Consider the following 27,674-nt stretch of genomic DNA (forward strand, 5'->3'; position numbering starts at 1 on the left):
AAAAGTAATCAGAGGGCTTTAATGAGGGCTTTAAGGGAGGTCTTGTTTTCAAAGCTGATCATCAGAAACTGTTTGTCACCCATGAAGAGATCGGGTTCGGACTTGCTGTGCCACACCTTGTCTTCCAGTTACTGTAGCAGCTGGTGAAGCTCTATGAGACAGGGTAATTGGGCAGGGAAGCGAGTTAAACCGAGTTAAGCACGCACAGTCCAGTTGAATTCAAAATTGAATGGCTAATGGCGCTCTCTTGTGGCCGCACATATAAGTACATCATCTCAAACTACATAGTGGAGGTGGTGGTGGTGTTGTGTTGTGTGTGTGTGTGGGGGGGGGGGTAATTTCCAGGAGCACTATTGCAATTATCCGAGCGGTTAGGTGCCACAGCCTGACACCCAATCAGATCTGAGAGTACAAATTAAGTCGTGAAGAGGCACTGCAGATACGCAATCCTCTGAAATACACTGAAGGAGAACTGTTCAAACAGGACCAGCGAGTGAGTTCAGTTCAGAGTGGTTGCTCAACATTTCAAAACATTTCAAAACTAGTTTTTCACCAGTTAGCAGCAGGCCTCAGAGTGAAGACGTTAAATCTACGCCCTGCTTTCTCTCACTCGTACTTTCCGCGCAAAGACAAAATGAAGAATAAATGCGGTGCACACCTGTAGGGCGCAAAGCAGCTGTGCTTTCCTTTAAAAATAGCGAAATGAAGGTCAACAGGACGGCACCGGCCATCTCTAGTTATTTTCTACTACATAACGCACATTACGTTAGAAATGCGATGCCCGCACAGTCTGAGCTGGACTTGCCTCACGTAATATCCATACGTGAATGGATGAGCGCATCACAATGTGACGAAAAGAAAATACTATCTACATTGTTTCCACTTCAGCGAGGGCCGGGCCGCAGCTTTCATTGGTCTGTGTGTCCTGACGTCAGGGAGGAGGCCGGGCGTGTCGGTTTGATTGACGTCGTGTGCTCTGGTAGTCTGCTGCGGGACCGGGACAGACAGCTGAGGGGGGTCTGAATGTCCAACCGGGACGATCGGCGGACTACCGCGAAGTCGCACGCGCCATCCACAGGTAAGTCACTGCTCGTGATCATATCCGAAACGTGGATGTTGGGAATTCATTCATCAACTGGCACTATAAATGGGAGACAAAGACACTTAGCTGTGTGTGTGTGTTTGAGGTACAGCAGTGGAGTTTGACAGAAGAAGGAGAGGTTCGTCCCCTCTGCTTGTCAGAACAAGCTCCACTCCGACACGTAACAGCTCGCTGTGGGCACTTACTGTGAACCCGGACGCGTCCTTTCCTCCCCCCTTTACTCCTGCCTATCGTGACGAGGAATACATAGGATGGGTTGTAGTCGTAAGTGTGCTTACGCCACAATGGCTCGGATGGGTAACAAAAAAATGGCCGCACGTGTGGCGAGATGGTTGAGCGCACGGTTGTCCGGTCAGCCAAAGCGGCTCAGGCGTTTGGCACGGGATGTGGCACACTTGTTCGAGCGCGCGGATCCGTGCGCCAGATCCGTGCGCCGATTCCAGGAAGATAAGAGGAAAGAGCTGCGGGTTGTTGCGCTGACAGGATGAGAAGGCTGGAACACGCGTACGTCCCAGTGTGACTGACTGCAACATCCACCAGCAAAGGAGGGTGGGCTCAAGGAAAGGACAGAGAGCGAGAAAGATAGATTTTTTACTCTGTCATCAGACCAAATTAAAACTCTTTTATTTCTTTTATTTTGTTGACTAGACAAAAACTTTACCAGCGAGCATCAGCACACTGAGCTAAAGCTGAATGAAAACACAGCAGACCCTTGGCTTGGCACAAACTGGCCAACCAGAGGTACAGCTAGACGACTGCATTGATTTTTATTTTCTGTCCTCCACTGGAAATGAATGAGTGCACCATCCCATAATAATCTCCTTACATGATGTCAGAACCACTTTATACTGCCACTTAATCGAAACATAAAACCAGGGAGACTTCCTTGCTCAGAGGAACACAGCACAGGGTCACTGGGCAAGCTTTATAAGCAGTTTAGCATCGTGCACGTGACGGGGGAAGCCCATGCACATACACAACATCACTGTGGATCTGTCCAGAGGTGCTACACAGGCTATGCAGACCCCTGAGAGGAATAGATGTATCTTGTTGCATCTTAACAGGCGCTTATGGGTGTTTCTCTGTTCATGTCAATGATCTAATCAGATTTAGTGACTCTCTTAGTGTAAACAAAAGGAGGAAAGAAAGGAGACTGAGTTAGTTAAGCACATCAGAGCAAGTCTGTAGTGGCTGCTGGGGATGTCCTTTAAGACTTCTGAGTCATGATTCAGGATGACCTTTATTGTTCTGCTGAAGTAAGACTTCTCAGCCCAGCTATGCATTTCCCCCTTGTGTCATCTCGGAGTTAAACATATGCCCCCGGTCAGTGAGCCATGCTGAACCCCAAATCCAACCCTCCGAAGCTTCGTCGTTTCTATTATTAATTATCATGTGTGGGAGATAGGAGGGAGGGTAGAGACATAGAGCAATGGACTGGGGAAAGTGGAATGACTCAGGCCTCCCAGCTATGAACAACACATGTATGAGAAAGCTGTTATCTACATAATAATCCCTCCCTGCCCTCCACCAGGCTGCACCTCCCTGTTGTTAACGTGTAACTGACACCATAGTAACTGTTATCATGAGCAAACGGCATCTCTGCGAACACCAAACTAAGCCTCAAGTGCAAAGGAACATTATTTTGAAAAGAACCTTGTGTCAGAATCGCTGCCAGGCAAATGTCTGGCAGTTTTTGCTGCAGCCTATACTGCTGATTCACCAGATTTTATCCATCACAGAGGCCTTAAAGAAGTATGCCACTACAAACCAGCAATAAAACAAGCTGTTTGCCAAAAAAGACGGCCTGGTTTTACATGTCTTTCTTGCTCAAATTGGTAAATAAAAGGTTGAATCTCCTTTACAAACTCCACAAAAACTGAGTGATGAAAATAGGGAAGATGATAGAATAAATATCTAAGATCAACAGCTTCCTCTTTTTTTCTTTCTGGAAGCTTATTTGCATTGAGATGATGTAAGGCCATCGTTAGCGCATACCAGATCAAAGTCTCGGTCCATTTCCTGGAGGAGGCTCAGCTAGCAGGATACTGCAGGCTGTAGTTTTAGACAGAGGCTAAATCTGATTGCAGTATTTGGCAAAAAATAATTTTAAAAATCCAAATATGAAATAAGACAAAATCCTTCATTTTCCCATCTCTTCTCGCCTTTTTACCACCCCACACCGCTCATCAGGTTTCTCATCTTTAAACTTTTGCTGTCATTTTTAAGCACTGTTGCATCACCTCTCCCCACTCCATCCCCTCCCTCTCTCTTCCTTAACACTAACGATCACTAGCAGGAGGCTGGGAACGCGGAAAGGCTGCAAAGATGCAGGCATGGCCATGTGGCGGGTTAGATTATGTCAGGAGGGTACTCGTTATTAAGATGATGCGCGCTGGGCGCTGAGAGTTTCTGACGAGCTGTGTAATTATATCCTCCCAAGCTGTGAGGCAAAGCGCAGACATCCCACCAGCTGGAACCTCACCAGAGAGGAAATTGAGGTCATTTCTTGGTGATGTGTGGAAATCGCTCCAGTGCAGAAATTTATTGCCTTGAAAATGGTGGTGATTTGAGCATCAGGTGATGAGCAGAGGTAAGTGAATCAGCACAAGGATGGAGCGGTTTGCTCATCGTAGAGGTGGATCGGGAGAAACTGAGGTGGCTTAATCAACATCCTGCAGCTGCAGTCATAAAATGATGACTGTTTGGGAAACATGGTTATGGTTAAAAAAATTAAGCATACACTGATCTGCTAAGATAGCCATCTTAGGGGGTCGCAGTGTAATCCTCTTATTGAGCAGCTGGAGTGACCTACATAGGGTTTGTCTGGAGGCAGAAGGTGATGGGTGAGAGGCACGACAGCATGGATGGCTATGTGATTGGAGTTGTTGCATGAATAGCCAGTTATTACACACTCATGTACATTTTCAAATACACACTGTTCTTATGAGTCTGCCACTGCAGCTCAAGGTTAAAGGAAGTTTACAAATTGCCCTGTAAACTTCCCCTGGAACCAGCCAGTGAAGTGACATCTTGACCTGAAGGCAGGACAGAGCTCACTGGCCTCTTTTGTGATTCTCAAGTCACTGAGAGGAACTAAGAGTGACGGCTGCTCTCAGAGCCCAGTTCTCCGCAGAGCCTGGGGCACAGGAGGATACAGAATAGGGGTGGACAGAATATACAAACATCAGCTGAATAGTTCTCATGGGATGGATGCCTTATGGGGCAGGTTCTGAGTGTGCATTTGTGCTTCACAATCCCAAGGGGCGTAGCACTGTTCACCGTAGACTATAAACTTGCAAAATGTGCTCACTCCCACACAGCAGGTCTCGGGTAGAGTTCAGATTTCCTGCTAGTGTGACCAGAACTGGAGGAATTAAAACCACACATCCCGCTGATGTTCGCCTGCGCCTTTAATAGCATGCATATGCACATGCACACGCACGCATGTTTACATGAGTGAAGCGGCAGTGATGTTTTGTACAAGAACAAACCCTCTGATCCTCTCCATAATCCCTCTTCCATGAGCCGTCCATCATCTGAGTGCTTGGCAACGGGGAGGAACTCGGAGGGCTCGTTCTTTCATACGGACCAGCCAATGGCAGCCAGGAATGCAAATCACCATTTTCTGTGATTTTCCGTCCTGAGAGTTGGAAAAGAGGATCAGACTGCAGAGGTGTTGAGACATCAGAGGAGTTCTGAGCACAGGACATGCTGAGTGAAAAGGGGAAATTATGGTTCAGCGGGGTTAGCGTGTTGGCAGTCCTTCTACCTGTAGAGAGCGTCTGTTTTTAGATGGGGGTAGTGTCAAAAATAAGTTGTATAACCAGTCTGTGGGCTACTCTTGCTTGTGCTGTTGTTGACCCTAGCTAGCCAAAGAGAAGAGTAAAGTTATAACATACAAAGAGCTGAAGTGCACCAAAGAAAAGTGTCCACTGGCAGCCACTGTCTGTACTTTTCATGCTGTATTTGTGATTTTTTGAATGTTTTTTGTTTTTGTTTTTTATATTTCTCCCATTTTTATGAACTCTGATGTCACACACTTCCCTGTTGCAGTCCACTATTCAACCAATCAGCATTCACCCGATGCACAGCATCATCCAACTCAAGCAATGTTTAGTTGGGATTTTGAACAACTGCACAGAAACATGTTTACATTGCTCAAAACCCCTCGCCATAGGGCCAGTGCAGGCAAATGAAGTCTGGCAATTCATCTCTACCAATTCTGCCAATGAAAGTGGTCAAATATCCAGCCAGAATGAATTCAGAAGCTTGTTGATGGCTACAAAAGGAGCATTAAACCAAATATTAATAGTAGTGTATGTATATATATTCGAGCCTGACTTTAGGCCCTGTTTGGATTAGAGAAAAACCAAAATAAATCCAAACATGTGCAGCCAATTCTTCTTGTTTTTGCTTAAAAGTCATTAAAGATATATTCGTACAAACAATACACCTCATTAAAAAAAACAGTTTAAAGAAATCATTAAAAGCCTGAATTTATCATGATATTCACGCCCATGATGAGTGTGTGTGAACTTCTGACTGCAACATATGCAAACAGACACATTTGTGGAACCATAAATTCAACATAAGACAGATCAACCTGGTCACTGAGGAGCTTTGTGCAGAAAAAATAAGCTAAGCAAATATCCATCAGATTTTTATGGACCTTTAATTACAATTACGTTCCTGTGCTTATAGCTAGACAAGGTTATTTGGTAGGTTCTTGAAAAAGTGAAAGGGCGTTCAGCAACCACTCTTCTCTGTTCTCCCTCTAGACTCTCATGTTTTCTCTCTCCTCCTCTGAACTTCCCAAGACTTGAGAGGCTTTCCCCACAACCTTGTCTAATCTTTAAAGGATTGTTCTTTCTTTTTTTCTTCAAGACTCCTAATGTGCCTTTTATCTGGTCCTTATTGTCATGCTCTAAATCTCTCTCCTGCTCGGCTCGTCTGACATTCTCTCACTCCCTTTTACACACTCCTCGAAGGGCCAGATTGTGACCCTTGCTGTTTTTTTCTTTCTTCCCATCTAATGGTTTAGTTTTTAGGGGGACAGATATAATATTAATACAGATAGTGCATTCACTAAGGCACTGTATGGATGTGTATATGAAATGGTGAGTGCTAAATAACTACCAGTCCAACTAACCATGAAGACTCTACTGCTTTGTGTTTCTACTCTGTGTTGCAGACAATCCTGGAAGTACTGTGAACAGTAGCGCTCGATCTGCTTTGATCAGCATTATTTCACAACGGCTCCTTTGCATTTTCTTCTGCATAATATTAAACAAATAAAAGGTTTTTATACTGACCAACATATACCAATACTGAAATACCTGGAAAGGTCCGATATCAGCCAAATGATATATCATAGGGCTCTGTCTCTTTGCTCCTCCCTCCTCATTTGGCCCCTTCGATTGGTCCATCTTGGCTCCCTGCCCCTCGATGCGGATGATTAGGCGAGGAACTGCCTAGTGACTTTGCCTCTATTAACATTCTTCCAGGGGATATCTTTCACTTCCAGTGAGCGTGCAGAACCTGATTTTAATCTGTGTTGTATAATGAACTGACCCCTGTACTCTCCCTCTTGTAATAGTAGGTGACCAGTTAGCTCTGGTACGACTGGGTGAAAAAATACTGCCACAGAAATAAGAGATAACTGCTAACAAGTGATGGGTGGAGGTTCCTCTGTGTTGTCATCGCCTTTTTGTTAATTTTCTGTAGAGTGATTTTGCAGGAGGGTACTTGTTACCTAGGGAGCGGCTTAAGACCAAGATGTACCTGCGATGTGTGTGTTAGGGGAGTATATAAAAGAAGATTACTTTCTTGATTTGAGAGGTCTTCCAGATCATTTCTCATAATAAATAAGCAGACATAACTTGCAACTTTTATTAGACTATTGAAAGCCTTGACTGCTTGAGGTGAGAAAAATAAAGGGAACGTGAAAAAGGCTGAATGCAGTGATCATGCAGCTATCAGTTATATGGAATAACAGCATTTCAAAGCAGGTTTTTCTTCTTTATGCTGGCTTGCATTTTGTAACGGTCCATTTCACAATGGCTCTTAAGGGCAGCGTGAATGTGTTTAACTCTGCCAGACTTTGCAGTTTTATTAGACACAATTAAATATCGTACAGCGGGGCAGGGCATGTTGCTGGAAGGAGCAGTGCTTTCTGCCTGCATTCACAGTTTAGACAGAAAAGAAAAAGAAGCGAGGATGTGGTGTTTGAAATGGCTTTTATGTGGCTGATGCAAAAATCCTCTTTGTGTGTGTATAAAGCTAATTCTGACTACTTAGACCTGAAGGTTCATTCTTGACAAGGAAAACAGGATAAAACATTTTCCTTCATATATGAAAGTCATCAGCAGACTTAAAACGCCCATGTTCTGAATACCTCATGTGCTTAGAGAGTCCTTCAAAGTAGGTGGGAATGTAGGATATAAGACAAAAACAGGGTTTGTACAATTCTAACAAGTTAATATGGTATGATCAACTTCATTCTTCAACACAGCCTGAACTCTCTTATCCTTTTTGTATTTTCTTTAAGTAGTCTTCAGGAATAGTTCTTCAAGCTTCTTGAAGGACATTCAAAACTCTTTTTTGGATGTTTGGATCTTCTCTGGCTGCTTTTTCTTTTGTTCTATAACAAGATGATCCCACACTGCTTCAATAATGCTATGGTTCACACCTTGCAGAGCTCGATCCATGACTGACAGTGTACCATTGTGTGTTTTTCTATCCTTGTATGCTTTTACGGTTTAGGAACATTGTCATGCTGAAACGTAAGCTGTTGCCAATGTGACTCTTTCCAGATGGTTTGTATGGTGGTTCAAAATCTGCCAGTACTTTCTGTTTCATAAGTTGATCAATTTTGGTAATATTCCCAATAGTACTGGTTAAAATGCAGCCCAAAACCATGGTAGAGTCTGCACCATGCACCATGTTTTACAGATGGCTGCAGACACTCACTGTTGTGTCTTTCTCTTGACCTGCTTCGTACCTATTGATGAAGGTTTGAACCATAAATTTCCCAATTGGAGTCCCTCCACCATCAGACCTGTTCCCACTGATTTTCAGTCCAGTTCTTGTTTAATTTGGCATACCTCAGCATTTTCTCCACGTTTCCCCTCTTTAAGAATGGCTCCTTGACAGCCATGCTTCCACTGAGACTGTCTTTACTGTATTTTCATCTGTTTCTTAAGGACATGACTTTCAGATACTGTTTATCTTCTTTAAATTGTTTTGTTAGGTCTGCCCCCTTTTTCCCATAGATTCGATTAAAAAAATGTGAGCAAATTATGTGTTTTTGCGACAGGCTACTAGTAACAAAGTCCTCAAAGATACAATTTAAAACTGAGAAATGCACAGCTTTAGTAACACTCCATCTTTTCTGTACAGTTTCTTTCTTAAATATCAACTGTGCTGGATAAACAGTGAAAGAATGACTGTATCTGCATTACAGTGTTCAACAGCACGCTGAGACAGAAAAATCTGTAATACGACACCTCAGATGCTGGCAAACCTCTGCATGAGACTCAGACAGGTTTGCAAGTCAAAATGAGAAGAGAGGTTTACTGGGTGTGAATGCATACCGCTTCGTCATTACTTTCAGAGAATAGTGGCCATTTCCCATACAATGCCAGCTGATGATGCGGGCATCGTTGAATAGCTAAAGACATTAAATTGTCAGGGATTTCTGTCAAAAGGCATCCCACGAGAGGAAGGGATGACATAGACAGATACAAGTAATAATTCACAGGGAGACTAGAGTTATTAGGTGGGACTGGTAAGCACGACTGTGTATCTGAATCCTCAAGTGAGTTTATGTGAGGAATGATGAAAACTGGCGAGCAGCAAAGCAAACAGGACTGAATATTCATGGCTCATATGGATGATCCTCACAAACTTTCACACATCTCCCACCCTTCCCCTGTCTTTTCAGGTCTTCACAGTTGACTGATGAGCAGCCAGTAGGACTGGGCTTGGGCTACACCGACTGGCATAGGTAAACACAACTTTCTCAACCCACCGGAGATGTTGAAATGTGTTTTTTTTCTTGCATGCTGACATGATTTTGTTGGTTCGCTGGGAGACCTGCCAGCCAGAACTGTGTTGGTCCGGAAATCTTTACTTTTAAAGATTTACTTTTGAATAAGTAAGGAAGCAGCTGGTTTTCTTTTAAGTGTGTGTGTTTGTGCTTGTGTACCCGTGTGGATTTCACTTTTGACAGCACTTCCTCTGTACTTGAAAGGGCCATGCTGATGTTAAACTAAAAGCGTGGGATTAAAGCATCAGTTTTATATAACCAAACTCTGTATATATTTATTTAGCGTCCCCAAATCTTACCTGACTGTGACTGGCAGAAAGTACAGCTTTTGCATTACTGGCTATTATTAGATGTCATTGTATTTTCGATAGAATACGCAAAAGCTTCTCTCTCTCTCTTCGCCTTTTAAAGTACCAGCATTCATTCTTTTATATATACACAAATTTTCTCATTTCTGAATAATAGAACAATTGCTTTAATAATTTATAGCACAGTCTTGCTTTGCTCATTACAGATCTGGCGCTTGTGGATCAGTTGTTTGTTTGTTTTTTAAGTCTGTGCAGACTTCCCAGGGTGCTTTCTTATGGCACGGTGCTTTAGTTCTTCTCATGCAGCTGCTCTGCCTAAGTTAAATTCTGTGTGAAGTCGGCAGTCGCTGCCTTACTTTCTAAAGGCGAGCAATTAGATCGACGTTTTAGAGAAAAAACCTTGCGTGTGCGATCAGCTGTGTCTAGTGCCTGTAGTTCAGTTGGAGAAATGTGCTGTGACACTGCACTGATGGCCAAAGAGAAAATCTCTTGCTTCCCTCTGCACTCAGAGTCGTTGCCAGTGTGTTGCAGTGCGTCGCTAAAGGCCATTTCAGCCCTTGCCAAGCACAGCTATGTAGCATACTTCAGCCCTGTGGACATGTTTGAACACCAGATATGGCGAAAGAGGGAGAGAGAGATTCTGTAATCCAGTGCTTTCGTGGCAGGATTAAAATCCCGCGTCCTGAGTTGGGGGAGGGGTTGACTGGTATTGCTGAGGATGGGGTGGAGGGAGAGGCGGGGTGGATTAAAGCCTACAGATTTGCTTCTTGCACAGCTGTGACGCTCTGGGAGGAGCCTGATGGGGGGCAGTGGGAGGAGCTTGTTCTAGATTATTCTCATTTTTGCTTCCATGACTTTGGTCTTGATACAGAAATGGAGATTTGAATCTCAGGTTAAATCACAGCATATCCTTCGCGTCTTATAGAGCGCCATGGTTGCACTAATTCAGGGGGTCTCAAGCTGACTGTTGTTTCTTGCATAGCTGTAAAAATTGAAATGTCTGTCATTAGTTAGCCAGTCCAGCACCTGCTCACTTAGTGCTCCTTTACATGGTGACCAAAGCACATCGTCACATGTGTTATACAAGCGCAATTAACCTGCTTGTAGCTGCTTTCTGCAATCCAGTTAAGTACTCTTGATGACAGCAGTGCAGAGTTGGCTAGCTGCCATACTTTACAGTAGTGTCACTGCTGACATGATATTATAAGTTGTGTGGTTCTTGTGTGGTTGATGCTAATCTTTTACGTAACGTCATGCTAGAGCTAAACGCACCAGAGCATTCAGCCAATGTTTGCTCCCTGTCATCATAATGGTAAATGGTAAATGGCCTGCATTTGTATAGCGCTTTTCTAGTCCATAGGACCCCAAAGCGCTTTACACTACATTCAGTCATTCACCCATTCACACACGCATTCACACACTGGCGATAGCAAGCTACATTGTAGCCACAGCTGCCCTGGGGCGCACTGACAGAGGCGAGGCTGCCGGACACAGGCGCCACCGGGCCCTCTGACCACCATCATAACATCTAAGTCACATTTGTATGCACAATGTATTTATTGTGATTATACTTTTTATGTTATTATTCATAGAGTAATGGCCCATAGGCTGGCCTCCTACAAAAATGGTCTAATTGGACTGTGCTGACATGGTCAGGCAGCTGTTTGTCTCTTTGTTTGTCTCTAAACCAAGTCGTAATCAGATGACAGACTAGGGGAGAACTTCCAAAATATGGAGTCAATAATGTGTTTGGTATCACATCTGCTAATGCTAGCACTGCTTAACCAGCAAGATTCCTTGTGATATTAAATGGAATGCTAATTTTGCCTGATAAAAAAATAGGCTTTATCAAGTACTTACTGAAGAAAAGGAAGAGCCAATACTTTAAAGCAGGGGTAAGCAATGGATTTTTCCAAGGGGCCACATGAGGAACTGGGACTGTTGTTGGGGGCCGCACCACTAAGGTGAACTGAATTCTGGTCAGTTCCTAATTTTATCCCTATATAAGCTTATCAACTGCCCTTTAGTATTCACTTTAAAGCATGTAATTTAAACATGTGAGCTGTACTGAACTTTATGATTATGAGCTTTTATTTAGCTCTTAGCAACTTTATGCCGCATAGCCTCAAAGAGTTCTTAGTAAGTATAGCAACATAACTTGCCTTTTATTTCCAAGAGAGCCTTGCTGTGATGTGTTAAAGCATTCTTTGTGAAATGTTACTTATTATCCTCAATATAAATCAGGACAGACAGGGTCAAACGGTTATTAAGATAATATTTCTGTTAAGAAACAGTCATGCAGCCAGCAGCTTGTGCAGACGTACTTAGGCAAAAGGCAGAAACAAGAAAAACTGCAGTCCAAAAAAATGTGCATAATCCTGTCAGCACCTCGAGTCTACTCATTTAATGAGATGTAAGGTGGTGAGAGGCACATTCATTTTAGGGGGGGGAAGCAAAAAATTAAAGAGAAAAAGCTCCCGTTGGGCTGAGGAAGAATCAAAGAGTTGGACGACCACTGAGGGAATTCGTGCGAGCACAGTGTGCACAAACAGAGTTTCTGGCTTTGAGCAGAATAAGTGTGAATGGGAGCAAGAAGGAGGACAAGAATGGGAATGTAGGGTCAGGCCCTCTTTAGTAGCACTTATGTAAGATTACTTACATAATGACACATTCAACTAGTGTGTGTGAGTGTGTGTGCCTTTGTCTAGACAAGAGGGTTAACTTGACTTTGGGTGGGGTCAGGGATACAAGAGGAGGGGTACTCAAGCAGGCCTGGTAAAGGAGGATCGTGGGATTATGTGTGTGTGTGTGTGTGTGTGTGTGTGTGTTTATGTGTGTTATCAAAAGAGGCGGGGGTGGTAGTATGAGAAGGTATTAAAGTCAGAGTACAGGGAGGGAACTAGCAGGCACTGAATGCATGTCCACATCTGTGAGTGCTATCCAGCTTTCTGCCTCTCTCCGTCTCATTTCACGCCTGTCTTTGCAAACTCGTCCAACCATCAGCCTCTTTTCCTTTCTCTTTTTAAAAAAATATCTTCCTTCAGCTTTCCTACTTCTCTTCACTCCCCTATCATTCCTCGTCTCTTAAAATCCTCTGATATTAATCCCATTCTACTGTCGCTGTCTTTGTGTCTCTTCTCTCATTATTCGCCCTCAATCCCCTCTGTCTCTCTTGCTCCTATCTCCCCTTTCTGCATTTTTTTTTTGAAGTGTGGAGGGTCAGCAGTGCCAGAAAAGACAAGACAGAAGACATATTGGCAGAGCTACTGGTGGTTTACTCGTGGTTAGCCTTAGCATACTTGTGGCAACAGAGAGGAAGAGCTTGGCGATGGTCACAGCAATGGAGGATTCCTGTCCCAATGGGGCACAGGAAGAGGAGGAGGTGAGACCCCTGGGACAGCATGCCGTGGAGGGGCCCCCGGCTGTACGATCCACCCAGGGAGCAGAAACATCTGGAGGTGAGGACAGTAGGAGGAAGAAGGGAGCTTTCAAATATTAGGATGAATAGTGGGATATTGTTATCTTTCATTTAAGATGGAAGGCTTTAGATGGGTAACTCCAGTGGTTTCTTCAGCTTCATGTGGAAAGTCTTTAGAGCGACAGTTCCCAACATTTATATCCCCACAGTTGTGTCAGATTTGCTTGAGTCCCCTGTGATGGATACCAAGCAATGAATAAATAAAGCCTTGTCCACACAGGACAGCAGTTTGTTAATGTGTGTTTAATGCAGCTAATGATTGGTCGCTACCAGACAGGCTAGGTAACATTAATGTATTTACTATTCTGTCATACGTCAATCAACAGTATCCAGTGCTGTGATTGATTTATCAGTGGGCCAATATCATCATCATTTATAAATGAAGATTTAAAAAAATAAGTAAGTAACAAATACAAAAACTGTGAGCGACGAGGTTGCGCAGTTTGCCCACGAGAGAGCACTCTGCAACTTTCCTGTTGACAGCACATATTTGAAAACCACAACAACCAGTCTATCGGAGCAGATTCAGGCAGAGGGTAAAAAGTAAATAATAACTGCACACAACAAGTGTTTCATATGTCTGAAAGAAGAAAAATTTTTGCCCGATATATACAAAAAAAGTTGAATTTAAAAAAAAAAACAGGTTCTATTTTAAACCAGTGCTAGTTTAGATGAAGAATATGTTTTTATAACTAAGGGGACTGAATTTCAGTAGATAAGACAATTTTTAGCATTAGAAATTTTTCCATTTCTAATGCTATTTGAACGTTTATCCAAATCTTTTAGCAGTTATCTGTTACAACCAATAATTTCTCACTCCTTATTAATTCATTTTAGAACTACTTTATTTGACTTTTATTCTGTTCTACTTTGATTAATACATGAATTTGAACCTAAATTAGCCAGTTTTACCTGCAGCTATAAGTTTCAGTGAATTTTTTAAATCCTTTGTCCGTTCTAGCTAACCTTTAGCTAGCTAACCTTTAGCTAGCTAACATTTAGCTAGCTAAAACCTGCTAATAATGTTTAACACACATCAGTTTATTCAGTTCTCTTTTCAACAGTTTATCAAGTAAAAGCCAACTGATTCAGTTATTTATATTATGTATTACTTTAAGTTAGCATTTCAGATATCCTTGATTCTTTCCTAAGCAGTTTAAACATGCTCTCAGTCCTCCCAGTTAGCGCCTTGGTGTTACAGCTGACACAGGATAAGCAAGTGTAATTATGTTTAAAGTAGTTTAGGTAAACAGCAGTATTTCAGCCTACCTTTGGGATCCAGTCGAGCGGTTAAGAAGCGCTGCTTTACAGCAGCTTTAGCTGTGAGAGTCCCAGGAACTGCACTGCACTTCTGAAAAAAGAAAAAAACACCCTCAGATATATTTTGTTATGGATGATGTGTCAGTGGAGTTGCTTCTCTGACAGTCATCTCAGAAGCTAAAAAAAAAAAAAATAATAATGATACCATGTTTAATACAAGTTGCGAGGTTTTTTCTTTCTCCTGGGATTTCATTCCTTTAGAAACAGAGCAGTGATCTCTGCATCAGCATTCAGTGCACATCATGCTCGTAGGTGTGCATACCGATGCAGTGGTTAGATGTTGCAGACAAAAGTGCCACAGAGGGAGAAATTACAAGGAGGTAAAAGAGAGTGATTCATTATATGTGAATAAATCATCTGGAAAAAAACAACTGTTTGGTGCTGTAATCTCTTAGCATTAACAACTCCTTCAGGCCACAGCATTTGGATCTCTGTGTCATATTTCAAAAGATTATGTAGACTTTAGTTTGAAGGCTTTAGTTCATTTCCCAACTTTTACCGGACAGAAATTTTAACAGGTAATATGCACAGAAGCGTGGACGAGTAAGGGTTCCTGTTGTCGGGGATGTAGTAAGTAGGTAAAGGTCAATGAAGACGACACCGGGATATACAAAAGGTTTCAGCTGTGTGTTATTCTGTGTATGCTTGAGGTTTTCACTCCGGATATGTTCATGTTTTGCAGTAAACGTAGCTTTATTTATTGCATACAAGTCAAAAGTTAGTTGTGCCATGGTAGTGTTAAGTTTCCATATTCGTCTTGTCTGTGTGTGTCTGTGTTTGTGTGTAGATGCCTTTTCCCGAAATGACCGTTGCCCTGTGGAAGATCTGTGTGTGGTTCCCCAAGAAGAAATAAATTATTGTGTCCATATGTCCGTACTGAGTCTTAGATTGTGCTGTTGTGCCTTAAATACACAAAGCTTCATTGATATACAGGTTTGATTGTCTGCAGTGCTGTTTTTAACCTTCTTCCCCCCTATTTGTCCTTCTTAAAGAGGATCATAAATATTTAAGGTCTGTTTTGCACCGAGCCTGTTGTTTATGCAGTCTCCCTGCGCTCCTGTGGTTATCAGACGCTGTAGAGCTCGAGTTGAACCGTGACTGTTTCAGTACAGCAAACCAGAGAAAGCAGAATTTAAACAGTGATTAAACTGAGATCTAAATCACAGAGAGGCATTCATTTGGATAGAAATGAGCAACCAGAAGGAAACGTGTGTTACACAAGAGATGCTACTTTTTTCGGTAATATTTTACAACTCTCCCACATGGTGTGATGCTGCAATTTATCTTGGTTAAAATGCATTCCAAACTTTTAATGCTTATGCCTCTTTTACATAAGGAAAAGCTGATTAAACATTATTAAAGTGCATATCAGCAGAGCTGCGCTGTGGTCAAGTGGTAAAGGGTCATATCGCATTTGTATAAATGTCCTGAGCGGCTCCTCAGTCCAATACGACTTCGATTCCTTTCTTTCTCTATTTTTCATCTTTTTGTTACTGTTTCTTTTAAATAAAAGCTAAATGTCCAATATTTTTTAATAGGTATACATGCCAGATTGCAAAACCTACCAAAAATATAATATATAGACGTCAGCATTTCATAATCTGTATTTTCAAAGCAGCGATTTGGTATGGGGCACTTTATTCTAAAGAGGGGGCTGAAGTCATAGACTATAGCTTGACTTGATGACATGGAACATGTCTCAGGGTTTAAGAGTAATAATGGGTTAGTGAAGCAAAACGCAGAGTGAAATCATAGAGTGAATCAACTGTATACAAGTGCTGACCGGACATAGTTATTACCCACATAGGTGTAAAATGACACACACATACACATACATTTCCAGGGATTTAAATGGCTAAAATGTGCTTAGATTGGCTTTAAGACACTGGCATTAGGGCGTTCAGCTAGCTGATACCTACAGTCCACACCTCTCCCTGTCTCTGTTTATGTTAACAGCATAGAGGCTGACTGTATCTGAATCCAGGAGCCTTTAGTTGAATGTTTAGGGCCTTGAGGGAATCTGGAAAAAAAAGCAATTTGAAGCTTTAAAGTTAAGCTTTTTTAAAGTGAATATACACAACTGTGCACACTCTGTGCAGACCAGGCTTAATATTCTGGGGTGCTTGTCTGTGTATACAAAGTATGTGTATCCAAAACTCTCCCAGAGAACAATACATGGTGTCTGTCGGCCAAATCAGCTCTTGACTGACAGCGCTGACTCAGGGTAAGACTGGCTGCCTTGACTCAAAGACCATTTGCCAGCTGTGTTGTGACATTTGGGTGAAAGCTGGCCCAGACAATACTTACTGTAACATGTTTCAAGCCCAACTCGTGACTTTTGGGCCACATCTGGCACACACTGCACTTACCATATTGGACCATCTTATGCTGTCTAGGCCACACATCATTTTCAGTGCTGTAATTAGTACCAAAAGCATCTCAGATTAGATCCAGATGTTATCCTGGCTGTGGAGTTTAAACTGAGTGAAAGCATGCCCGTTCACTGCATCTGAAACATTTGGGTCTTCTTTTGCACTGGAGTGTGAGCAGATCTCTTTTTGCTGTTGCTTTGCCGTCAACAGTGTCATGGATGTTTACACTCTGAATGACTTTCAGGCCTGGCTAACTTGGCTTTTCTCTTTTTCTCTCTGTCTCTGTTTCTCTGGATCTTTGTGTCTCGTCCCATCCGTCCAGCCATGCAGCAGGTGTTGGATAATGTGGGTGAGCTGCCCACCTCTGCCGGAGCCAAAGACATCGACCTGCTCTTCCTGCGCGGCATCATGGAAAGTCCCATTGTACGCTCCTTGGCTAAGGTAGCACACACACATAGCTCAGGGCAAGCAGCAGGGAGCAGACAAACCACTAGCCAGCTTCAAACTCCCCCACATGTTGCTCTCAGCAATGCTTTGCTTGCTCTGGCTGAGGCGTTGAAGTACAGTAAGGCTTTGATTAACACACAGTGCTATGTGCATCAGACCTAATGCATAATGACGTAAGAAAATTGTGCAGCTTTGCATTTCTGTGCCTTTTTTATTGACAGTGCATGCACCTACGAACATGCCTTCACTGCTGTTTGAAGTCTAGTGTGCAGTGAGTTCAGTTTAACCACAGCTGTAGCTCCTCCATACAGGGTCTTGTCATGTTGTGCTTTTTCAAATGCTCCCTGTAGAGCACCATATCATATCTACAATCACGGCTACTGAGCAAGTCTCACTTTCTGTCATTCACTCTTTGCACATCCAAATAAATACCAACAAAACCAGGAAGGTTATGAAAGGCAACCGCCATCTTTCCACTTTTCCTGAGCTTCTTTGTCTCACCCAGGCTCAAGAGCAGCTGGAGGAAGTGAAGCTGGAAGCGGTGCAGGACAATAACGTCGAGCTGGTGACAGAGATCCTGGGCGACATCAACAACCTCAAGGTTAAAGACGACAGCGCGGCTGAGTTGTCTCGAATCCTCCAGGAGCCGCACTTCCAGGTGAGCCAGAGCAAGAGCGAGCACAGTTAGGTAGGCTAGAACAGACGCCGTTAACACAAGCACTGGTTATTAACTTAGCTTATGAGGTAATATGTGGCAACCCAAAACACTATGATAAACCAGATGCTGTTTTACAGCACTGTACTTATAATGTTATGTCATAATCAATACATAAATTCTGGTGTTGCTGCTCTCTGTTGGCAGCAATAAAACTTTCACTGTCTCTTAAAAGCAAAGCGAATATTGACTCTGAATCTGGGAACAGTGTCTCCCTGTGGGCCTCATGAGGAATAAGCCTTGTGTTTTATCTAAAGCGCTCTTGTTTAAATAGGTCTTAAAAATTGTATCCTATCATATTGGTTTTGGCTTTGCTGACTCTTCTGCTTCATTGCTAAATGTCCTCTTATGGCTTCTCTCTATTCTATATTTCTTCATTTAGCTGTTATGTATTGACCCTCCATACGTTTGTTGAGTGGCACATTGTATGTTTTCATCCTCTTTTCTATTTCTACATCAACATTCATTTCTTGATGCTCCCTGAGAAAAAGTGGTTAGCTTGAAAAGAATACAGCTTTTTAAATGCAATCATTTCAAATAATTATTGAATTTATATATTTCCAAGTGATGCACACTTTTTTCCACCTTATTCTACTTTTTATTATTAGCAGTAGTTGTTGTAATGTTACTGCACGTTTGTGAAATGGGGACTGCTTTTCATCTGAACAGTATGTCGTACTCTAAATGTTACAACACTAGCTACAGTGGCACAGATCAGATGTTTTGGAGCCTGCGCTCATGCATCAGTAGAACACTAACCTCTGTGCCTGAACTTAGCAGGGGCTTTATGCAGGCAGGGCCAATAGGAGGTAGATTTCTGAGCCGAGCGAAGCCCCTGCACCAATCAGAGCTCTTTGTGCCTTTAGCTGAAAGATAAGACTCTGTTGACCTACTGAGCAATAGAGATACGGAGGGCGGAGGGGGGAAAGCAGGCTAGGTGGGAAAAGGAAAACAGATATTACATCACAAACTGAGTGTTTGATTTTACAGACTTTTTGTATTTTTCACCAGTGAGCGGTTGGTGGTGATTTGGAACCAGTAATAATATATGGGGAAAAAGCAACTTGAATGAAAGCTGTTGGAGGGATACTCACGAATCAGACATTAAGTGATTAGATTTGGGTGGTTATCCATATTTGGGATTTTATCCATTAGATGATTGCTTTTTAAGCCGCACCTAAATTATTAATATGCTAGTTGGCTGTTTGGAGGTATAACTGTCCCGTTTCACTGTTATAACGTCTGCCAACAGAGCTTTTCTATTCACTTGAAACATCAAGTCACAGTTTTGTTATTAATATTACTGTGAGGAAGACTAAATTTCCAATGTGGTCACAAGTGACATTTACAATAAAACTACTGAGGGAATGGAACTCAGTAATGTATCGACTTTACTTTTGTGAAAGTGTAATTGTGCTTCTTCCTCTACAATAAGATGTAGTTAAGCCTTAGCACTCGCCTACCCTCTCCTTTTTTTTTCCTTTCTCTCAGTCTCTTTTAGAGGCTCATGACATGGTAGCCTCAAAATGCTACGAAGCCCCGCCTCCGACTGAGACAGCCAATGACGCAGCGGTGAATAGCGCTCTTATGCAGGCCGATGCCGTGCGCATGATTGGCATTCGAAAGAAGGCCGGGGAGCCACTGGTGAGAGGAGACTGCACGCTGACTGAATGTGTTTGCATGAGTGTGCCACATTATTTATCCATGGGGTGGCTGTAGCTCAGGTGGCAGAGCAGGTCAGCCACTAATCAGAACGTCGGTGGTTCGATCCCAGGCTGCACCCTGGCTGCATGCCAAATATCCTTGGGCAAGATACTAACCCCGTATTTGCCTACTGGTGGTGGTCAGAGGGCCCGGTGGCGCCTGTGTCCGGCAGCCTCGCCTCTGTCAGTGCGCCCCAGGGCAGCTGTGGCTACAATGTAGCTTGCTATCGCCAGTGTATGAATGGGTGAATGACTGAATGTAGTGTAAAGCGCTTTGGGGTCCTATGGACTAGAAAAGCGCTATACAAATGCAGGCCATTTACCATATTTGTTTTATAATTCCATTTAAAATGCTCCAAAAGCTGCCAACACTACAAACATGGTCGATAGGTTACTAAAATTAACAGGGGTGAGGCTTAGCACAAACCCCAAGAATCAGACGAACCCTCCCTCGAGCCAGCACCTGGTGACAGTGGGAAGAAAAAACTCCCTTTTAAGAGGAAGAAACCTCTGGCAGAGGCTCCAGGCGCAGGGAGGGGGTGAGTGTGAGTGCGCAGGAATCAGAGGTAATAAAACATCCCTCTTCTTCCTCTCAGGGTGTGACATTTCGTGTGGAGAAAGACGACTTGGTGATCGCGAGAATCCTTCACGGAGGCATGATTGACAGACAGGGTCTGCTCCACGTGGGCGACATCATTAAGGAAGTAAACGGGAAAGACGTTGGCAATAATCCCACTGAGCTCCAGGAGATGCTCAAAGACTGCAGCGGAGGGATCACCTTGAAAATACTCCCGAGCTACAGAGACGCTCCTGCTCCTCCACAGGTGAGCACGTACAAGCACAGGCATGCACTCTCCTGCTTATGTAACCGGTGGCAGATGTTGGGTGGTGGCACCATCCTGACGATATGTCCTACGGCCTTCCCACAATCCCTCGCGCAGGAATTTGAACTCTGGGAGTCCTATTAATAACACTCCAGATGCTATCTAGGTCACACTAGCAGTTTCTGTGTCATGCACGCACTCCAAATACACGCACATGTGTTTGGAGTAATTTCATGCTCTCTGACATGCAGAGTACAGTAGTGTGTGACGCTGTTGTACAGTTCCCCTCAGACACGCTCCAGTAATGTCTTCTGTGTAAAAAAAACCAAAAAAAACCACACACATATATATATATACCTTGAATCTTGGAACACATAAACCTGGAAATGCTTATAAACTGAATGAAGGGCAGTAAAAGTGAATGAGACGTAATGCAAAATCACTTCCTGCTCTGTGGCTCAGAGCGCGCTGCACAGTATATTTCACTGGCTTGTTTTATTGCTTCCTCTGGTTGCTTGTTTAATCTAATGCTCTGGCCAAAGCACTTACCCTTTCTAGCAAAAGCCCATGCAGCGTGTTGACGCAGCATGAAGAGCTGTGTCGGCTGCGGCTGTGGGAAACGGGCCGTAATGGGTGTGAAAGAGCTGCCGTCACCATGCCGACGTGTGAGAAGCCATGCTGAGTTAAAGCTGCTTTGTCTTTCTTGTTGCTTTGTGAACGGCCATCTTCCTCTTCAATCCTAATTTAAGCGCTTCAGGAGCTCACACCTGTTCCTCTGTTCCTCACAGGTATATGTCCGGCCATACTTTGACTATGATCCCGCCAATGACAGCTTGATCCCCTGTCGGGAGGCAGGTATGGCCTTCAAGAAAGGTGATATTCTTCAGATTGTAAACAGAGAAGATCCCAACTGGTGGCAGGTGAGCCTTCCTTCACAGACTGTCTTTGACCGAACTTTAAACTTTCAATTTTCTAAATTTAACTTTGAACTGATCCACGCCAGGCATGTCACGTAGTGGGTGGTGCCACGGGTCTGATCCCCAGTCAGTTCTTGGAGGAGAAGAGGAAAGCTTTTGTTCCCAGAGACTTGGATGGATCAGGTGAGTACCCTACCTGTACTTCTTGGCAGTGATGCCAGACCTTTGTGTAAACACTCTGTGAAAGATTCCTGAGCTAAAACTCACCCAAGTTCTTAATGTTTCTCTTAAGCCGAGGCTGTTTTTGAAGGGATGGAGTGGCCTGTGAACTGGTTTACTGCCAGACCTCTATCACTTGTAAAGCTTTTAGCTGATTGATGGCAAAAAAAATAAAAAAAATAATGGGTAGTTAGTATTTTCAGTGCATGCCTGCCCCCGTCTGGCCAAATGCTGTAACAGCAAAGATATAAACGTGCATATTTGTCTTGCAGGAATTCTTTGTGGCACCTTGGCTGGAAAAAAGAAGAAGAAGATGATGTATCTAACAGCCAAGAACGCAGGTCAGAATATTCTTCATGGTCTAGATGTTTGGTTAATGTCTTCATTGTCTTTCTCTACAAGTGGCTAACAGCTTTGAAATGTCTTTGAACAGAGTTCGATAGACATGAACTGCAGATCTATGAGGAAGTGGCAAAGGTTCCTGCTTTCCAGAGGAAGACGCTGGTTCTGATAGGTGCCCAAGGAGTGGGCCGACGCAGCCTCAAGAACCGATTGATGGTCCTCCATCCCACGCGTTTTGGCACCACTATACCATGTATGCCACACTTGGGTTTCTAACCGCTTTTCTCAAATTTTGCTACAACAGTGCAACATTTACCTGATTCATGTCTTCTGTCAGACACCTCACGGAGACCCCGTGATGAGGAGCTAGGCGGCAACTCCTACCACTTTACCTCAAGGACAGAGATGGAGGCTGATGTGAAGGCCGGCCGCTTCCTGGAGCACGGCGAGTACGACGGCAACCTGTACGGCACAAAGATTGATAGCATTCACGAGGTGGTCGCAATGGGACGCACCTGCATCCTGGATGTCAACCCGCAGGTATGAGAGGGGTCCAAAGCGAGCGAATGTCAGTGGCAGGGTTATTTTCATGCAGTGAAGGGTGGCTTTGACATGCAGCATTTACTCACTGTGTTTGACCTTTAGTGAGAACATTGGAGAGTTTTATTAGGTGAAGTTTGGACCAGCGGGACTTTGTTTCAGTTGAGTTTGCATTGTTTCAGAAAGTTTACTTTCAGTTGAGTTTTTATTAGTTCCACTTTTAGGTTTAGTCTTTTTAATTAATCTAATATTGGTGGATGTTTGTCAGGGGAAAAGTTCAGAAATGACATCATATATCAGAGTCATGTAGACTTGCCAAGTCTTAGTGCACCAAAGCCTTATGAGACAGTGTGGTTTTCAATTGCAATTTCAGATCTACTTTTAAACTATAATAACCTTGTGTTAAAGGATTTGAAAAAATATGCTACTCAAAAGCACTTAAAGGAACACATTAATCAGTATAGCAGTATAGCATCAAGTCAATTAAACTTCTATGATATCGATCTGATCAGTTAAGTAGCAGAGGCGGTATTTAATGTTTCTTGATTGTTTTTTCACTAGTTTTCCATTTAGCTAAGGCCAGTCTCACTACTGTTATTATGAGGTGATACTTGGGCCCCATAGAGGTTGGACAAAAGGTCTAACTCCTCCAAGATGGCACATCAACTCATGCCACTACCAGAAGGTTTGCTGTGTCTCCCAGCATTGTCTCAAAAGCAGTCGGGCAGTTACTCTAGGAGAGCTGGTGAGGCCTGAGAAAGGTCCTTAACCCGTCAACCATTAGTCAGTAGGATCGGTATCAGCCCCTTTGTGCAAGAAGGATGAGCACTGCTGAAGCTACAAAATTACCTGCAGTAGGACACTGATGTGACTATGTTTGACCATACAATCAGAAACAGACTTCATGAGGATGGTCTAAGGACGCCTAAGCGTCTTGTGGTCTCTATATTCACTGCCCCGACCATGGAGTCTGATTGGCGTTACCTGTAGAATACCAGAATTGGCAGGTCCACCACTGCCATTAGTTATCAGGATGAAATCCTTGGACCCATTGCCAGACCCTAGGCTGATGCGGTGGGTTCTGGGTTCCTCCTGGTGCACGAGAATGCCCGGCCTCGTGTGCAAAGAGTATGTAGGCAGTTCCTGGAAGAGAAGAACTCTGGGATATTATATAGATGGGCCTCCATCTATCCAACTTCCCCAGGGCCAGGTCCCTGTTCCAGATCTAGGAGGAGACCCCCAAGGACACCAGCCAGTCTCTCATAAAAAGCATGTCCCAACATTGTGAGGCATGCATACAAACTATTGCTGCAATGAAAGTTTGCCAAAATGTGTCATTTTTTTCACTTTGATTTGTGGGGTGTCTTTGAATTCAGACCTCTGTAGGTTGACAATTATTATTTCAAATAATGTGGCATCCTTTCATTCCTAACACATTACCTGGTCCGTGTAAGTATAGTATAATGAAAACATCTTTGTCTCTCTTCAGGCTCTGAAGGTACTGAAAACAGCAGAGTTCATGCCTTATGTGGTGTTCATTGGAGCACCAGATTTTGATACTCTTAAGGCCATGCACAAAGCTGTGGTGGATGCAGGCCTCACAACTAAGCAGCTCACGGTAGGTTAACAACACCCATGCGTAACAATGGGATGAAGTAAACACACACAAACAACCATGCTCTCTCTCACACACACACACACGCATACATAGTGATATGCTTGCATTATCTGTCACTGTTTTTTGACATTTGAGCCCTCACTTACATATCATGGGGATAACTGTGCAATATTTTATGTCAACTGTAGTCAGTCACAAAAACTATGACTGATTCACTGAGATAAAAGACACACTAAAGACATTTGAAAAAAAGGTGTGGTGGTAACTGGTGGCCAGTTTGCCTCTCATTGTTTAAGATTTTGTTCTCCCTCTGGTTTAATGTTTTTAACACTTTTAAGATTAAATCACCCTCATATGCTTTCTATGTGGGCCTTACTAAAAATAGACTGAGGGACAGGGTGGCTAAATATAAGTATGCCGATTTGAATGACCCTGTGGCCAAAACACTGCCTGGAAGCAGATCATGTTACTTGCTGGTCAAACAAAATCCTTCTAAAAGTACCTTAAATTACATACAGTCGTGGTGAAAATAAAGTACACCGTCTATCATCTCTATCATTGTGCATATCAGAACAAAAAAATCTGAGATGAACAACAGCATACAACATATTATGCTATGTTCTTAAAGCCAAAATGCAGAAGCGTCATGTTAAAAGTGACATAAACCCCTTGATTTAGTAGAAGCACCTTTAGCAGCAATAACTTGAAGTATGACTTCAGTAGTCTCGCACATCGTTGAGGAGGAATTTTGCTCTACTCTTCTTTACGACGTTGTTTGAACTCATTTGTTCTCGGAAGCTCCCACCAAACCATTTGAATCAATCTGAGGTCTAACATTTTGACTGGCCCATTGCAGCAACTTGATTCTTTTCTTTTTCAGTCATTCTGTTGTAGATTTGCTGCTTTGTTTGGGATCATTGTCCTGTTGCATGACCCAAGTTTTAGCTGTTGGACAGATAGCTTTATATGTGGCTCTAGTGGAGTTTGGTATACAGAGGAGTTCATGGTCAACTCCATGACTGCAAGCTGCTCATTTCCTCTGGCTGCATATCATCACGCCTCAAACACAGTGCTTGGCAGTTGATATGAAAGTGTTTGTACTGATGTGCTGTGTTTGGTTGCTGTGTGTTATGGCCAAACGTCTCCACGTTGTTTTCATCTGTCCAAAGGACATTTTTCCAGATGTTTTGTGGTTTGTTCAGATGCAACTTTTTAAACTTAAGCATTGCTGCCATTTTCTTTCTAGAGAGAAGAGCATTTCTCCTGGAAACCCTTCTAAACGAGTTCGTTTTTTCCCTAATTGAATCATCATGAACTTTCACATTTATCGTGCTGAGGCCTGTAACCGGTCTGACCTTGAGGTGAATGTGTTTGGAAGTTCATTCCTGGGAAGACTGGCAACTGTCATGAATGCTTTCCACTCGAATGCTCCAGACCAGCAAGCTGGCAAAGGTTCTGCCTTTATGGAGGTCCTTACATTTGTTGATCATCAGTTAATCAGGCGATTTTGAATTGATTGACAGCACCTGGCCTCTTTTAGCAGCACCATATCAGCTGCACATTGCTGCTAATACGGAAGAAGTAAGGGTGTAGTTTTTGTCTTTGTCGTACTGTTTCTGCATTTTTGGCTTAGTTTTTGTAAGACACAGTCTGTTGTGTTATATTTTGTTCTTCTGTTCTTGAAAGACCAGGTTATTTTTTTACTGTAACCTGAAAGGTAAAACCTTAGAATTGACAGAGGGTCTACTTTCTTTTTACCATGACTATAAATATCCATACACTCATCATTTGTCCACCTGTCCTGGTCTTCACTGTTATGTGCTGGACACTGACACTCATGCATACAACTTGGATTTATCCCCAGAACTGACCCGTTCTTCATGTTTCTGCAGGATGTGGATCTGAGGAAAACGGTGGATGAGAGCGCCCGCATCCAGAGGGCTTACTGCCACTACTTTGACCTGACCATCATTAACGACAACCTGGATAAGGCCTTCGAGACGTTACAGGCAGCCGTGGACAAACTGTGCAGTGAACCCCAGTGGGTCCCAGTGAACTGGGTATACTGAGGACTAGCACCACTCGTTACACTGTCCAGTCTACGTGGGCCTCAGTGACCCACCAACATGTATGCGTGTATGTGTGCTTGTGATCACAAAGGCCAAAGAAGATGAAGGGCAGAGATACTACTGCAAGTAATCAATGAAATCTCATCGCTCTTTCTCCTCTCAGGCCTGCAACTTTTTTCTACTCAAAACTCAAAGGGAAAGAGTGCTTATTTATTTTATAACTTTTTATGAAAGATCTTTCTATTCAGTGTGGGATTACAGTGAGAATGAAACAAACCAACCATGAGAAAAAAGAAAGAAAGTCGTGTCACGTGCTCGGGCCATACTTTTTTGCATTAATTTATTGTTGTAGTGTCGCTTTGTAGTCGTTTTCCTTCATTTTTAAATACTTCTATCAGTCTTCCCTCGCTGACACGGAGGATTCACGGTCGCCACCCGAACTCCAAAACAAAGACGAGGACAAGGCGATCGATGACAAGAACTTGAAGCCGTCATTGTCCAAGAAATCTCACGGTGTGGCACATGTTGAACATCATTGCTCTGTTTTCTTTTCACCTTCATTTACTTGAATCCTTAATGTTATTTTTTTTAATGTCGTCGGCCCCAAAATCCTCAATCGGTTTTCTCCATGAGCGAGGGGCTAAAAAGCTCATCCGGTATATAAAAGAAAAACAATGTTATGACGTACTTTTTAAAAGATCAAACACCATGTCTGTTCATTTTCTCTAGTTTTGTTTTGTTTTTGCTATTTTTTTTTAATCAGCGTGATGATTAGTAGAGTGTAGCATTCAATCGTTTGCTTCTATCGTCTGTTTGTCTGCAGTATGAGTGTCACAGTGTCACTGGCCATCATCTTTACCTGCTACAATGTGTTAATGTTTTATTTTTTGTGAATGTGGCTCAAACCCACTCGCTCCTTAATGATCCTCATCTTCAGTGTTGCGGTTATGCCAAAGCCCTTGTGATCATGCTCTGAATCAAATATTAAATTCACAGTTCTTAAATCAGATACAGAATTGAGAAAAACCTGAAATCTGTCCTGGACTTCGTGACTTCAGGATAAAATGAGTATTAAATCACTTTAGGTGGATATTCGTTGCAATGTACAGTGAATACCATTTCAAAATGCTGAGGGTATTCTGTGACAGCCCTGCTGCCTGTTCAAGTGTTTCCACATCAACCTCATGTCTTCTTTTTACATTTTTATCAGCAAACTTGTGATGAATAAAATTTGATAAACCTCATAAACTAGTTTCTTGTTAAATTATGTGTGCAACATTTCCATTTATACCTCGTAAGATTCATTTCCGTCAAATCCAGACACACAAAAACAAAATATCAGACCTCAATACTTTGAAAAAAACTGCATTCAAGCAAAGTCATTGTGTCTAAAAACAACATGTAAACGTATTTGTGTTAGTAACCTCATACAAAGCGGATGCTTTATTATGTACACCTCTTCTTCAAATGTTTATTGCAAATGTCTAATCAGCCAATCAACTCAGTGCGTTTAGGTGCATAGACATGGGCACGTTGATTTGATGAAGAGAATGATCAGACTCCTAGCTGATAGGAATGCAACAGTAACTCAAAAAAACACTTATTCCAATGAAGGTGTGCAGAAGAGCATCTCTGAATGCAGTACGCTGAAAC

At 42.9% G+C, this 27,674-nt stretch overlaps 1 protein-coding gene across 3 annotated transcripts; it reads left to right on the forward strand.

Moving 5' to 3' along the window:
• Positions 1–932: 932 nt before the first annotated feature.
• Positions 933–26,409, forward strand: pals2b (protein associated with LIN7 2, MAGUK p55 family member b). Of its 3 annotated transcripts, XM_080863885.1 has the most exons (14): positions 934–1,078; positions 9,045–9,107; positions 12,668–12,915; positions 16,950–17,050; positions 17,580–17,732; positions 19,281–19,433; positions 20,089–20,316; positions 21,105–21,236; positions 21,320–21,416; positions 21,725–21,793; positions 21,886–22,047; positions 22,132–22,334; positions 23,824–23,952; positions 25,845–26,409. In XM_080863885.1, the coding sequence occupies exons 3-14, from the start codon at positions 12,786–12,788 to the stop codon at positions 26,019–26,021; spliced, it is 1,734 nt and encodes a 577-aa protein (XP_080720011.1). In that variant the 5' UTR covers positions 934–1,078; positions 9,045–9,107; positions 12,668–12,785; the 3' UTR covers positions 26,022–26,409. The 3 variants fall into 3 exon arrangements, with proteins under 3 accessions (XP_080720013.1, XP_080720011.1, XP_080720012.1); XM_080863887.1 differs by lacking the exon at positions 19,281–19,433 and having other exon boundaries at positions 933–1,078; XM_080863886.1 differs by lacking the exon at positions 12,668–12,915.
• The last annotated feature ends 1,265 nt before the right edge of the window (positions 26,410–27,674 follow it).

Source organism: Rhamphochromis sp. 'chilingali' (assembly GCF_963969265.1).
Source record: "Rhamphochromis sp. 'chilingali' genome assembly, chromosome: 17".
Taxonomy (NCBI): domain Eukaryota; kingdom Metazoa; phylum Chordata; class Actinopteri; order Cichliformes; family Cichlidae; genus Rhamphochromis; species Rhamphochromis sp. 'chilingali'.

What these genes read in the sequence shown, in the direction of transcription:
- pals2b (XM_080863885.1), top strand. Translation starts at nt 12,786, where the DNA reads ATGGTCACAGCAATGGAGGATTCCTGTCCCAATGGGGCACAGGAAGAG. An exon ending in TCTAACAGCCAAGAACGCAG is followed by an intron (nt 21,794 to 21,885) that starts GTCAGAATATTC and finishes GTCTTTGAACAG; the next exon opens with AGTTCGATAGACATGAACTG. An exon ending in TCCTGGATGTCAACCCGCAG is followed by an intron (nt 22,335 to 23,823) that starts GTATGAGAGGGG and finishes GTCTCTCTTCAG; the next exon opens with GCTCTGAAGGTACTGAAAAC.